Source organism: Sceloporus undulatus, chromosome 2 (assembly GCF_019175285.1).
Source record: "Sceloporus undulatus isolate JIND9_A2432 ecotype Alabama chromosome 2, SceUnd_v1.1, whole genome shotgun sequence".
Taxonomy (NCBI): Eukaryota; Metazoa; Chordata; class Lepidosauria; order Squamata; family Phrynosomatidae; genus Sceloporus; species Sceloporus undulatus.
The window spans coordinates 103,263,978-103,279,959 of NC_056523.1; the positions used below are offsets into that span (position 1 = coordinate 103,263,978).

The 15,982-nt window shown below is 37.8% G+C and overlaps 2 protein-coding genes across 5 annotated transcripts in view; one reads left to right on the forward strand and one right to left on the reverse strand.

The window, feature by feature from the left end:
* The first annotated feature begins 4,390 nt into the window (after nucleotides 1-4,390).
* LEAP2 (liver enriched antimicrobial peptide 2) lies at nucleotides 4,391-6,359 on the forward strand. The gene is made up of 3 exons (XM_042447364.1): nucleotides 4,391-4,548; nucleotides 5,124-5,260; nucleotides 6,033-6,359. Exons 1-3 carry the CDS (start codon nucleotides 4,492-4,494, stop codon nucleotides 6,067-6,069), a joined length of 231 nt encoding a protein of 76 aa, XP_042303298.1. The 5' UTR covers nucleotides 4,391-4,491; the 3' UTR covers nucleotides 6,070-6,359.
* An 800-nt stretch (nucleotides 6,360-7,159) lies between these two features.
* AFF4 (AF4/FMR2 family member 4) overlaps nucleotides 7,160-15,982 on the reverse strand; it is an 82,767-nt gene continuing 73,944 nt past the window's right edge. For all 4 annotated transcript variants that reach the window (XM_042447953.1, XM_042447951.1, XM_042447952.1 and 1 more), the window contains 2 exons: nucleotides 15,164-15,384; nucleotides 7,160-13,311 (listed from right to left, as the gene is read on the reverse strand). In XM_042447953.1, coding sequence (XP_042303887.1) covers nucleotides 13,193-13,311; nucleotides 15,164-15,384 — 340 coding nt within the window. In that variant the 3' untranslated portion in view covers nucleotides 7,160-13,192. The remainder of the gene's footprint in view (nucleotides 13,312-15,163; nucleotides 15,385-15,982) is intronic.

The window sequence follows — 15,982 nt, forward strand, 5'->3', positions numbered from 1 at the left end:
TTCAATTCCCATCTTGGCCATGAAACCCACTGGGTGTCCTTGGGGAAGTCACACTCTCTCAGCCTCAGGGGAAGGCGATTGCAAACCCCCTTGGCAACAAATCCTGCCAAGAAAACTCTACGATAGAGTCATCATAAGTCAGAAATTACTTGAAGGCACACAGCAACAACAATATATAGTACACACAGTTTTTCATCTTAATTGTATTGTCCTGTTTAAGTCATTTTGAGATTTATTTAGATAGATAGACAAATATATATTATGGTCACAGACCAAGATAATACAGAGTACAAAATACTAGATACAATAGCAAACCTCATAAAAGAAGTAAAATACATATAAATATTCCTATAAAAATAAATAAAATACAGATACAGATACAGACAATAATCTGTCAAAGGACTGGATCCAGCTAATTCTTACAGAGCCCAACTAGAAGTTTAATTTCTAATCCATTGTGTTAGTTATCACCCGTCAGATTTTAATTGCTGTTGCACAAAATTTTGCTACTGATCTCGAGAATTTTGATTGTATAAGTTCTAATGGAGCAGAATTTGAGAAAGGGCCTAGCTGGGCACCATAAAAGAGGTCTGCTACTGTCTTTGCTTCAAATAGTTTGAGAACTGCTGGTATATAATGTCCTCCCTTTGCCCTGTAAAAGTTTTGAATAGTTAATGAGCTCCTCTGAGTATTTGCCCCTGAGCTTTCCTACTTCCAGTGGAATGGAAAACTACACCTAAATATTTGAAGCAAGTAGCCTGCTCAATCTTGTGTCAAGATGTAAAATTTCCAGAAACTTTGAAGCCATGGAAATAAAGTTTTTTCCCCCATTTTTTTCCCAGAAAAAAAATGAAATTTTCAGAAAAATTGAAAAAAATGCAATATTAGCACTGTTTACAGATTGAAAGTCACTCTGTTACTTTAGCAACATAATATATGACTATGTACAATTTGATCTGGCATAAAGTTATTACAATTGGTATATTAAAATACAGTGTATTTAAACAATTATTACAAATGGAATTTACTTTTATTTTTTTTTTTTTATTTGTAACAAGTGGAGTAATAATCTCCTCCACTTTGGTTTTGCTAGTTTATGTGAAGCGGACAAAACAGTAAAAAAAAACCATAAGAAATCATCAATATTAGTAACAATGAAAATTATATTTCCTCTCTACAATGTCAAGCACATTTGAACCCAATATGTATTGGGTTTGTTTTAGTGCTGTATTCTTTTTAATATATACTTTTAAATTAATGTTTTATGTGGTTTTTAATGCTACAGACAGTTTAAGAATACTTTGTACATCTTTAGCTATGTGTGGTTTTACTTTATCTCTTTATTCTGTAAACCTCCTCTTGGGGAAAAAAGCATATAAATACGATGGTTGACTGAAAGCTTCTATTTGGGCATAGAGAAACCACTGTTTTAAAGCAGCAGAGATTGTAGAATCATAGAAACACAGAGTTGGAAGAGACCGCAAGGGCCATCCAGTCCAACCTCCTGCCATGCAGGAAATCACAATCAAAGCATCCCCGACAGATGGCTATCCAGCCTCCGTTTGAAGACCTCCAAGGAGGGAGACTCCACTACACTCCGAGGAAGTGTGTTCCACTGTTGAACAGCCCTTACTGTCAGGAAATTCCTCCTAATGTTGAGCTGGAATCTCTTTTCCTGCAGCTTGCATCCTCTGGAGCAGCAGAAAACAAGCTTGCTCCCTCCTCAATATGACATTCCTTCAAATATTTAAACAGGGCTATCATATCACCTCTTAACCTTCTCTTCTCCAGGCTAAACATACCCAGCTCCCTAAGGCGTTCCTCATAGGGCATGGTTTCCAGACCTTTCACCATTTTAGTCACCCTCCTTTGGACACACTCCAATTTCTCAATGTCCTTTTTGAATTGTGGTGCCCAGAACTGGACACAATATTCCAGGTGGGGCCTGACCAAAGCAGAATACAGTGACACTATTACTTCCCTTGATCTAGACACTATACTTCTATTGATGCAGCCTAAAATCGCATTGGCCTTGTTAGCTGCCACATCACACTGTTGACTCACGTTCAACTTGTGGTCTACTTAGACTCCTAGATCCCTTTCACACGTAGTTTCATTCAGCCAGGTGTCACCCATCCTATATCTGTGCTTTTCATTTTTCCACCCTAAGTGCAGTACCTTACATTTCTCTGTGTTGAATTTCATTTTGTTAGCTTTGACCCAGTTTTCTAGTCTGTTCAGGTCATTTTGAATCTTGATCCTGTCCTCTGGAGTATTAGCTGTTCCTCCTAATTTGGTGTTATCTGCAAATTTGATAAGTATGCTCTCAATTCTGTCATCCAGGTCATTGATAAAGATGGTGGATAGCACAGGGACCAGGACAGAGCCCTGTGGGACCTCACTGGTCACTTCTCTCCAGGCTGAAAAAGAGCCATTGTTGAGCACCCTTTGGGTTCAGCCGGTCAACCAATTACAAATCCATGTAACAGTTGCCTTGTCTAGCCCACATTTTACAAGCTTGTTTGCAAGAATATCATGGGGAACTTTGTCAAAGGCCTTACTGAAATCAAGATATATTATATCCACAGCATTCCCTTCATCTAACAAGCTGGTAATTTTATCAAAAAAAAGAGCATGACTTCTTTCTCTGAAACCCATGTTGACTTTTTGTGATTATGGAGTTGCCTTCTAGAAGTTCACAGACTCTCTGTTTAATGATCTGCTCTAGAATCTTTCCTGGTATAGGAGTGGAGTAGAGACCCTGCTAATGTGGAGAAGACCCTGTGGAGTAGAGACCCTGCTAATTCCCCCTTTAGCTTATCAATATACAAATTCTATACACCTACGCATTCCCACCACCTATTTAAAACATGTAGGAAGATTTTTATCAGTTTCACCAGTCTTATATTTAGAAACGTCTAAATTAACAATTTGGGTGAGATGTCATCACACAAAGGTTTGCTCTGCTTTTTTCCAAAGTTTCTGAACTTGAATTCTGTTTCCAATATTTTATCTAGAGAATGTTGAAACAAGCCAAGATTAGCTTCCCAGAGATTTAATAAATAACTATACTTAGAACAGTGGTTACATGTGAATAGAACACATTAAACAGAGTGAAGACAAGTGTAGGATAAACAGTCAGTTAGGAGGGCGAGTTTTCTTTCTTTGCACAAATGAAATCAAACTATGTTTCTAATAAAATAGCAAACCAAAACCTGACCACGGTGTACAGCTTGTCATTTTAGCTTAATGTCTCAAACAGTGCTGTTGTGAGAATATAATGTACCCTATAAAATATTTATTTATTTATGGTATTTATACCCCGCCCTTCAGCCCTAAAGGCTAATTATTTATATTTCCCGTCTCTCCCTGCAGATTGAGGCAGAACCTTGACTTCACTGGAGAAAACGTTATTGTCTTATTGGCGATTTTAAAAACTCATAACAAGTGGGGGGGGGAATTCTCTCAATATTCCAGGCGGGGGGAGGTCTATTAACACAGAGTGGATTACAGTGCTCCCTCGGGTTACGACATTAATTCGTTCCGCGGCTAATTTCGTAACCCGAAAAAACCTTCGTAACCCGAATTGCCATAGGCGCTAATGGGAAAAAAAGCCGCGGCTCTGCCGCGGCTCCATTTAAAACAGCGCCGGCGTTTTTTCGTAACCCGAAAAAACGTTCGTAACCCGAAACAATAAATCCCTATGGGATTTATTCATATCCCGAGGTACCACTGTACTTAGAAACACTCACAATGGAATGATTTCCAAATTTTAAACAAGGGATCCATTTGCTTCAGCAGCAAGTTGCTCAACTCTAGGTGCTCTGAAGTTTAGCAGTAGTTTTGTGTGTGATGCTACCACATATTCATAAACATAAAGGGCTGACCAATACCACTCAGCAAGATCTTAAAAAAGAATCTGTACAGGACCCTACCCCTTGAGGTTTTGTATGCACGGACTTGCATGCATGAAACACAATTTTTATCCACAATCTGCAAGAAAACACCATTCACCGGTGAGGAGGACATTCTGTTTGAATCCGCACTTCTTGTTTTCCCACTTCTCATGATCCAACTATTGGCAGTTCCTTTTCTCACAACTAATTCCAAGCAGTGCTGTGAAAAAACATAGGTCAGTTCTATTCTTTCTGTTCTGATCTTTGAACTCTTTTGAAAGTACATGGTGATCACTGGGTGAAATCTGTTTTAAAAAAAGACATGGTTGGCATGTTTGATGCACTGTTCAAAGTACAAGTATTTGGAAAAGTAAATATATTTAGCCTAGAGTACAGACCTTGGACTATCACTTTAGTAGACATTAACTTATTACATCTCTTTCCCTTTAAGGTGACCTTTGTGCTTTTAATAAGCTAGCAACTGATGCAATAAGGATTTCATCTATAAAAGTCCAGTAGCAAGCGCTGGGCAACTATGTCCACAGGAACCCAGCACTTTTGGGGAATATACTGACAAGTGAAAAGCTATCCAAAGATGATGCATCTGAAAACTGCAGCAATCATCTTAATCTGTTCAGTCCTACTTCTTCAGGTAAGAATACTTCTAACATTTAAATTTCGTAATCTAAGGAAATTGCTAGTTTGGATGTTATGTGTACTGTACTGTATTTCAAGGTACAGTATATTTAAATAGCATGCCTAGATGTGCCATAACTAGGACTGACCTGATTACAACCCAGCATGAACAGAACACAATTGGGTGATATTAGAAAAAAGACCACCATTATGTCTTAAACATATTTGGAAGGAGGGTTCATATTCAGCAAGGGTAACTGAACATGTTGCACCTCCGCATAGGCTCTCACTTGACTTGGGCTTGCCTTTACTCAACAGAGCCCCCAAACAGAACGAATAGCAGCCATAAATTTGTATGGTACAAGGGGGATACACTCATGGACATCATGGGAGCAAACACTCAACTTGTGCTTCTGAATGTATTGTTTTTACAATCTCACTGGCTTGGTGAATGCTTCTACAGAAATGTAGGACGGTAATACTTGCCATATGCAGTAGAAATGTGGAAGACCTGAGTGAAGGAAATTACAAGAGCTTGTTGTCAAAATGGACCTCCAGTGTCATACATAAAAATATGTAATTGTGTTTCAGACACACGCTGCCTCATTGTATCCACAAAACTCTCAGCTAGTACGGCAGAGGAGAATGACACCTTTCTGGAGAGGAATCTCAAGACCAATTGGGGCCTCATGCAGGGATAACAGTGAATGCTCCACAAAATTATGCAGGTAATTTCTTCCTCACTCCTTCAAACAAAACATGTGAATTTTATGCATAATGATTTAGCTAAAGATTAGTGTTATAAAATTCTACATAAAAAGTTATAGCATGCAATAATAATCCAGTCATCTTCAATTAAAAGGAGAAACAGAATGCTCTAGTGACTCTCCAAGGCTGCAAAGGTACATGACACCAGAATGACAGAAGTATTTTCTATTTCAATACCTCAAAACTTTTAACCTCCACAAAACATTTAAGGAAACTTTGGAGGCCAATTTCCACCTCTCAGTCTGACAGTCTAGACATCTGCTGTGCACTATCAAAAGTATGGGACAAACCAGAAATAACTGATTTAAACCAACAAGGCAAACCACAATGAATTAAAGTCATGTTCCAAGATAGTTTAAAAAGTAATTCCTGGTTTCCCACTTTGGCAATTTTGAGAAGTTGGAAGACCATCGAAACAGCATGGGAACTGTGCATGTTCTACAAACTGATTACCTGTGCTTTCATACAATACCCCAAAAAATAGACACTGAAAAAACGTTTTGGAAAATGTAATGCAGACATACTACTAGCAAGGATGTCTAGTGGGAAAACAGATATATACACTGAAATATATTTCTACATCTTCTCTAATCATGATGTTATTTACTACCAAGTTTGCACCAAGAAAAAAAAATCCATGATGGGATTCTAAAAATTAACAGATTAAAAACTGCATCTGCATTAGTCTCATTACACCTAAGAAAAAGTAAACTGTTTTTTCTTCTTTTGTAGGAGCAAACACTGTTCTTTAAGAACATCTCAGGAATGATTCTTCACTGAGAACCTGCTGCTGTTACCTTCAACAATGCTCCTCCCTGTTTATTTATTATCACCCCATCTAACACCATTTGTCAGAGCTTTCAAAGCTTTTAACAGTTCAGTTTTATGGGTGCAAAGGACTTCAACATGCCAGAAGTACATGCTAATTTGTTACATTTTTCCATCTTATTCAAAGGTGGGCCTTTAGCCAAGCTACAGTAGCTTACATTGATTGTGCTTTTTATATTGTTTGTATTTCATGTTTTTTCTATGCAAGATATTAAAACTCTGTTAAACAAATATATGTCACTTGTTGGTCTTGTATACAATCTAGCAGGAAAGGACACTCTGGGAAGCTGTGCTGCAAGTACAGCTGAACTATAAACCTTGACCCTTTTGTTGCAGTTTTAACTTTCCCAGAGCCAGGAATTCTTAAAATAATTATCTAGCCCTAATGAATAAGAAATTTACCCAAACATCTCAGTATCACCAGAGATTCCATTTCTCTTCCCATGTCCCCTATGGCATTTAAATTTCTATTTTGTGGCAAGTAAGGCTGTGTAACCTTCTCTAAGTCAGTAATGCAGTGGAAAGTAAATGGATCAGAAATATAGGCGGGTTATAGACCACCGCCGCCGCTTGGTCCGCGCAGGAGCTGCAGTAGCCACACCGCGCGGCTCCCGCGCGGAGCAAAAAAGCTCCAAAATGGAGCTTCTTTCCGCGGCACACTGATGACATCGCGAAGCGCCAAGGGCGCATTCGTGACGTCATTAGCGCCGCACGATGTTCGGACGCTCAGCGTCCGATACATCAATATGGCGACGGCCATGTAGAAGGGCCGGCGCCATATTGTACGGACAGAGTCCGTATTAGACCCAGGGGCGTCTAGAAGAGACGCCCCCTTTTTAAAATGGGACGTCTTGTGGATGTCCCAAGTGCCGGTGTGTAACCGGCCATAGTGTGCTGTGCCCATCTCCACTTTGGCCAAGCGGAACTTATAAACCAGTTTTATTCCCATCTTCAAAATGAAAGGTTTTGTAGTCTTTTGTAGCAGCTGCACAGAGACCCATGCAAAAGGATTAATTCAAACACAGTGCATATAAAGTTTAATACAGAAAATCTATTTGATATTTATTAAACTTAGTTTCTCCAGTTACAGTTTTGCATTGTACAAAGCATTTAAATGACACAGTAGTTAAAAAGATCTTTACAAATTGAAATGTGATACCCTTTTCTCCAAATATTTAATTGCCATAAATTTGTTTAAAAATACACATTAAACGCATATTTCAGACACTAAACTTTCTATAATCTCAATACCACAAAATACATAGAATATACTATACAGATGTGGAAAAAAATCTAGTTAGTATATAATACTTTGCTCACCATTAACATACGTGAAATGCACATACTGACTTAGAAATCCTAATTTGGAGCCCCAAAGTACCCTTTCGAAATTTCAAATGTATTGCAAAGAAAAGGGGGGGGGGAGAATCACAGTTTTGTTTTAAAAGTTTAGTTTTGGTTGAAAACAGGTGACTAAATACAATGATAAGTAACAAAATGTGTAAGACATGAACAGATCATGTACAAAGCATACAACAGAGAGCCATCCTGCCAGTCATGATCAGTACCAAGCTGCATGCTTAAGATTTTTTTTAAAAAAAACTGATAAGTTAAAGGTTAAAACTAACCTTTCCCCACCCCATTCCTCCCCACCAGTTTGTCCCTAAAAGGAAAAGAAAAACCTTCTTTACCGAACAATTTCAAATAAGATAAAAGGATCTTTAATAAATATATAAGCACTTTATCCTCCATATACAAAACTTCTTAAAACCATTTAAAAGGGAAAACAGATACAAATGTCAGCATCTGTGCTTGCGGAGGCTACACCTGGCCCATGAAGCCACATTCTCAGTGATCTTAATGCAACCATTTTGGAATGCTTTCTCCAATACTGATGTGATTGATAAATTAGGAGAAAGGAAACATTTGAGTCCATTCTGTTATCAGAAACCAATGCTTTTTCAAATTACATATGTAATCAAGAAGCAATGCCAATATTAGATCTGTTTTGACAATTATCTGAGCAGAAGCAGCAGTTCAAAATGTTTTCAATTGGTTTTAAAGAAAACCTAGATGAACCAGCAAGGGATGTGTAAGGCATTTGTACAAATGCTTGGGTTTTCTTGGATTTCTCACTCCAATGAATATGTTTTCATTAACCCATTACAGCTATTTTGAAAGGTAATAAAGTGTCAGAAAGATCATCCAAAATAGTGTTGCAGATTACACTTTGCACAGTTAAGCTGTCTTTTCTGTCTCTAGAGAAAAGACAGAAATTGTTTTAACAAGAAGATGCTTTGGCTACACTGTTGAAAGACATCCAACATCAGTTTATTGAAAACCCAACTCTCCCACAATACTGGTTCCCACTCACAATTTAAAAGTCATTCTGCCCTTGACCCAAATATTTATGAAATATTTGACATTCAGGACTCTTATCATATGGTTTGAATGTTGCTTAAAATGTGTTTAGTCTTGATTTGCTCAGGTCCGTCTAAACCACTTTCATAAAAATACTGCAAAGTTTACAGTGCAAGGAAATATTACTACATATAGCAAAGGTAGTCTTTCCCATTATATGCCATATTGGCAAACTATACAATTACCTGCCTACAGCTGTGTTTTACTTGCCTTTGGCAAGCACTTATATCCACAGACTTCATACCTGCTGTGGCTGCTTATAAACACACTATAGGGCTGTTTTGTATAAAAATCACAGCAATCAAGCTTCAATAGTCTAAAAGAAACCAATAGCACTCCTGCATAATATGCAAAATTTACCACCATCACTAAAATGAGGATGGTTCTGCACTCAATAAATATGTTGATATAGTCAGCTGCACTATAATCTAACACAAGTATAACAAACTTTGGACAGACTTGAGTTCATTCATCTATATATGTAGATATATGTATTAGAAACATGTATATTACAAATTGCATACTGCTGTCTAAAGATCAAGAGCCACTTACTTGCTCTGCTTTACAGCCAAAACATTTAAACTGTATTGAACTGAACACGCTGGGTCATCTTGGTCTGGTACCTGGATGTTCATTTAACATAAAAATATGAAGTAGTCAAGTGTTTACAAGGTCAATGGTTCCTATTTTATTAATAGGATCCGCCATAAGAATTTTGCTTTAGTTTGGGATCTGCCGGCTGGATTCTGCCCCAATGCTAGCCCCTAAATCAAAACTGTTGTAATGTCTTGTGCTACATTGTCGCACACATCCACTGCCAGCAGCCTGGTGAAACACCGGGTTCCACCAGTGGATCTTGCATCACCATTTATGAAGTGCTCTTACAACTCTGTAAGTCTGAGAGAAAATTCAGAATTACTTTAACACCTGAGCAAGCCTAGTGTGATTATTAAGCCAGTATTAAAGGCTCATAACGGGATAATGCTACAACACTGATATGTGTTAATACACAATCGTGAGCCCCTTACATTTCAGAGCCTTTAAGACATCACAAAAATTTGAGTGATGTTCAAAATATACACACAAAGGGGTCTATCTAGACGAAGGTGGACATATTTCAGTCCTAGTGGAAGAAACTGGACACATTTGTTGCAATTAACTTACGTTTCGAAAAAGTAATTGTTAAGGGTAGATTTATGCTCGTAACTTGCTTTTGCTTTTAAGAAAGGTAGTAGTTTATTCCATGTTTGTGCTGAGAAATTAACTTTGGCAAATTACTCATGTACTTCAGAGATTCAGTTATATGGCCTTTTGATATTTGACAAGTCCAATTTAAAGCTGAAAGTTCATATTAAGGAAGAAGAAACACACTTATTTATTATTTAGATGTAGATAATACCTCTGGGAGGCATCTAGTACAATGCCTGCTAGCTCAGTTCCGCATTTAAAAGAGGCCTTGGTAGATTATTGAAGATACAAATCCCCAGGATTCATATGGAAACACAACCTGACATAGCGTACTCTAGTTTTTAAAACAAAGTTATTTCAGAAAAAGAGAAGTTTTCCCATTGGCAGCTAGATATAAAAGCAACCCAGACCACCCAATTTATCACTGTGGCACTACACAACAAATAAGCAAGTAACTCAGCTCCTGACACTGCAAAATAGAGGTGGGAATCACGCTGCTTTCCTAATATTGTTGGACTGCAACTTCGAGTCTTCCTCAACACTGACTATGCTGCCCAAGACAGCTGGGACAAGCAATCTCAACGTCTAGAGGGCAGCTGCATCATTCCTACCCCTGGTATAGAGGCTTCAGTGTAGTAAGCATACCCAGGCACTTCTGGATATTAGAGGTGGGGAAATTGTTTCCTGCACCTTAGCTAGAATCTTTGCTGTTCCTGTTGGGACTGAGAAATAGGAAAGGGGACCAATGGCCGGGCTGTTCAACAGTGGAACACACTCCCTTGGAGTGTGGTGGAGTCTCCTTCTTTGGAGGTCTTTAAGCAGAGGCTGGGTGGCCATCTGTCAGGGATGCTTTGATTGAGAATTCCTGCATGGCAGGGGGTTGGACTGGATGTCCCTTGTGGTCTCTTCCAACTCTATGATACTATGATTCCTAGTGATCTCAATTCCGTCACCACTGAATGCTGCCCAATCTAGCTGGTCCTAACAGGAACTAGATTTCATCATCATTCCAAGGGCCACAAGTTCTCCATACCAATATGAATGAACCTGCTTTCAAAATGCTTCTCGTGATGGAAGCCTCAAAACAAGCAGTTCATGTTAAAGGAACCATAGAAGCCTTCCCACCACCACTAAAAACAATAAGTAGAATCTCCTAATCTCTGTGTAGAATTCATTCACAATAAACTGTTCAAGAAAACAACTTAAAGGGGGTTCCACATAACAGATTCTCACACTAGCACTAATGGCAATATTGCCAAAACCATGACTATGTAGTAATTTAATACAGACAGACATACCCATTTTTTACTCAATCTTAGTTTGTGCATATTAAACCTTCTTGAGATGCATACTTTTCTCACTTTTGTTATAGTGTAATTATTTTTGTATGAACAGAGACAGTATGGATTTGACTACATACATCTGACCATGATCCAAAAGAATAGTTCTATGGATCCTACAGCTTCTGCCTTCCTACAACTCACCATGAATACTAAAATCTGCCTCAAAGGGTCTGGAAACCCTAAAGAACAGGCTTTTGACACCACAGAAGTTTGCAGATGGAGATGACACTTGATACCAAAGTATGTTGGATATTAGTCATTATTTCTCCATTCTTTTAAAACTTCTTGTGGGTGGAGTGCAACAGGGAAACAATATTCTTGATTGAGAATACAGAACCCAGGGGCAGTGATTTCAAAGGAACAGATTCAAATATTAGGGTGCACTCATGCACCCCTAAAAGAAAGAGACATCAGAGTACAAGGCTCTATAATATCCCAGTTATCGCTTAGTGAAGTTGTTGTAATTGATGTAGCCTCTTAACTTTCAAGGTCCCAAGGACACACTGCAGTACTCATGAATGTAGAATTCTATTCCTTATTTCAAAGCTTGCCATCATTTTGGCACATAGCTATACAGCTAGACAACAATTTAGTGCAATCATTTTCTTGAGCATGCACATTCACAACAGGGGCCAAGGATTCAGGGACAAGGGCAGGGAAAGCAGCATTCCATGATCCCACAACGAAGGGTTCAGAGTTTGACTCTAAGACACAACCCATGGTATTGTCAACAAATGACAGCCTCTAGTATTAGGAAAAGGAAGTGGAATTTTACCAAAGTACTGCAGGAGACCAATCGGATATAGTATACCAATTCCTATGTGTAAAACCTCTTGTAAACAGTATTCAAAATCTTCATCTACAAAAGCATAAGGCACACCAGACATGATAGGGATGCTAAGCAATATTCTTATAGTCAGACAAGCACCTTCTATGGAAAAGTACTTTTGGCTAGTAATCTTAAAGCAGTCACGTAAAATTCTATGCATTATTCTTACAGATCACAGTAATTTTCCTTTAAAATGAAAAATTCTGTTCCCATCAAAAAGTTAATAGAAATGAAGATACCATAAAATGGCAAAAAGAAATCAAGATTTCAAATCAACTGGACAGAGTAGTTTAAAACTGTTCCTGTAAGTCACAGGTCTATTCTCTACCCCACGTGGACCACCACATAATCCTTTCAGAAAGGAAACACAGATGTTATTCCCCATGCACATTTTCTGATTAAGCACATCAAGTTTCACATAGGAATTGAAGTTTCAGTGTCCACCAATGACAAGCAACAAAATAAGACACTGCACCAAAGCACAAGATTGTCCATTTGACACTATTCCTAGACCATACGTAGAGGCAGGAGCTCCTTGTGACCCACACCTTTTTGCTACTGCATTAAATGCAACTTTCAATAATGTTCTGAGATTGTTAGTGTTAAGACATGTGTTTTGAAGCTAATTTTCCATGTAGTTTAAAGAAAAACATTTCACTTAAATAAAACTACTAATGTATCATGTGGAATACAAAAGTAAAACTGTGGCTGTCATTTAGGGGTTGACACAGATATTCATGAAAATGTGTTCCTACACCTTAGAATCTATCAACCCTGACATTCTCTTACAAGCTCTACCACCACAAGACATTACAGAATAACAGAGTTCACAAAATATTTAAATAAAGTGTCTACATTTAATCTTCACTAAGTACTTGATTGGGTAAAATTTATAGGAAAAACAGCTAAATCTTAAAACAGCCCAAAAACAGAGCTTTCAAAAACAAAATAAATAAATTTTAAAACAGATTTGTTAGGCATAATTACTAGAATTCCAATCCAATTGCAGCTTCATGAATCCATCTTACATTAAAACATTGCGGAGTTTAAACTATTCTTAAATATCTTAAAAATGGGGCAACTGAAAAAAGTTCATGAACATGATGGTTTAGAGGTTCTCACACACATGATGCTGGGAGACACACAAAAGCCTTCCTTAATTTTAAGCTTTCACTAAGCAACAAATTATGGCAGACTTCCTTTTTTATGACACAGTGTTGAAAAAAATCAGAGGCAGCAAGAAAAGTTGTCTTCCATGTTTTACAATGTCTCCAGTCCATCTATCACTTGGCATCCAAGCGTAACCAATGAAGTCCTTGTCTGGTGTAACGTACTAGGTCTGTCATGACACTTGCATTAAAGATCAGAGGGCCCATAACTTTATCCAGTTCAGTGAAGAACTCTATAGAAAAGAAGAAATAACCAAGCTGAAATGCATTTTTCCACAAGATAAACTGATTAATTGAACAGATTAATTCAATTCCAAATATTAATTTTCTAATGGCAATATTATTTTTATGTTGAACTCTTTTTACCCAAAGTAAAAACTGGAAATTGCAAAATGTAAAAACAAAAAGAAACAAACTCTTTCTTAAGAAACAGTAGTATTTATATTGTAACTTACACTTCAGGTTCAATATTGGAAAGTCTTCTTTAAGTGTAATCAAGTATCACACAGCTGAAAAAGTACATGCAAACCTTTCAGTTGCAAGGGGGGGGGGCAGGAGAATAGCCAGTTTTCTCAGACATTTTCTTTGTTTCTTTAAGAAACAACCATCAGATTGGTCTTCACTGTATGGAAACTTCCCTAAACTCAAATGGATCAGATACACACAGAGCTGGTCCGAGAAACTATTTCTAACTCAGTGTAATTTCCATAATAAATGAAAGAATGGCTCCTTTTATTGTCTACATTTTCTAACAAATGGGATCTGAAACGCTGTCTCATCCACAAACTTTTAAATTTCACAAACAAGAAATGGTTACAATACCACTTATCACAATTCAAAGAAGCCAATTATGTCATAGCACATATCTAGCCTGCATTCAATGCCCAAACTATGTTTCACTGGGTCTTGTACTAACATTTAAAACAGACCACCCATTCCTGGCCCTGTCTTTAAATATATATATATATATATTTAACATTGAAAGACTGGTAGATGTTCTTTACATCCCTTATAGTTGTTAATTTACAGCCATATATGCATGTCAATTATTTATTGGCAAAGAAAGCCAGAAACCTAGTTCATCTATATTCTGAGGCCTCTGTGAATCCTATCAGCAGCACTGGCTCAGTTGTCCCTAGTGAGTATACTTTCCTTGCCTTTATGCTTTGTGGAGTCCTGTTAGTGCACAGGGAATTCCATCTTGAACTAATGAACAAGACTGATTATTTGAGACAGCAAGCAACAGGGATACACACATTTCCATCCCTGGCATTTGTAAGTTATTTTGGGAACCTTTTTGGCTAAAGGGTAAGGTATAAATACTCTGAAGAAATAAATGAGAAATTCTAGTTTTCTCACAAATCTATTCTACCAAAGTTCTCACTGTTCCGAATGCTCCTTATTCTATTCTAAGAATGTTCTATCTATATGGTGTGCCTAGACCTGCAAAATCTACCGGAAATTAATCTACAATTTAATCAACAAATTTTTTCTCACATGAATGCAGTCCAGCCCATAGCAGCTGGCCCTTGACATAGCCAAATCCACAAAAAGTGCTTCTCTCACATGCTTAAAGGAATCCCTGCAGCCTACAGGCCATAGGGAGATAAAGTGGTTCTTCTATGTAGCTGGGTGAAGGATACAGTGAATCCTGCTAGTCCTATCTTAAAGCATAGCTAAACAAAGAGATTTGTAAATGTGGCAAAATAACTACACAGTTTTCAGAGATATATGAGATGGCACCTATAGTCTAAACAAAGCTGGAACTATTCAGTTGAAAATCAAGAGATTCACAAAGGGCAAAATGGCTTAGAGAATATGCATTGTTTAACCAAACTCAGCAAATGTAAATAAAGGATTGACTATTATTCAATTAAAGTTTAATGCATATGTATTAGAGCACCTTATCCCAGGGAACTCCTTTGAAAATTTTACAAAGAAATCTAGAAAACTGCATTGCAACTATACCTACTGATGGATAACTGTTATATCTTTTAGCCCCATTTGGGCATTCTCTACTTAGGTTGAATAAACTCACTTAATCTTTGTTATTAACCTGACAGTTATTAATCCAGTAAATCTTACCCTTTTGCTCTCTTGCAAGCTGATCAGCTTGGTCCCAAATTTCAGTGGCATATAGGAAATTGGAAGTAACCTGGACATAACTGGCTGCCATCTGGTGTATCCTCTGTGGAATAGTCACTGAAGAAGTGCTACCTGAAGGGTTGGTTGACCCTGAAGAGTAATTTCCTGAATTTCCTGGAGATAACTTCGGAGAGACTGGAGATGGCATGCTGACAGGTTTGCTAATAATTAAAAAGACACATCTTAGCTAGCTACAATTGTTATATAATACAAAAACTTCATATTAACATTAACTGCAGAGTGACTATATAAATAATAAATTCTAATGGCACCATCATCTGTTGGGAAAAGCGGTGGACCCAATTCAGCACAAAAGATGTTTGCAGCCAGGATGCTGGATATATAGTTAAATATCCATAAAGCATCCTTTTGCACGTAAAGTGGGGCAGAGGGAACTTTTAGTGAGCTTGTGATCTGGAAATTTGACCATGCATAGGTCAACATACCTCATGTTATTCAATGGCAGCACCGTGAATGCACACATACTGAAGTGAGTGCACTCATGTTGCTGCCACTGAATAATATGGGGCACAATTGTTTACATTTTTTTTAGCATCTGCAGAGAGAGATAGGAGAACTGAACCCCTGCCAATATGGAGAGCCCATTGCACAAGACATGATGCACAGGGTGCTGAATCTTCCTGATCAATGCATGTTGTTAGTTTGGGGTGACACTGATTCTCAACTGTGCAAGATGTTACTTCAAACATGCAGTGACTCCTGTAAGTGCTATAAATGATGCAATACTTCTAGCATATA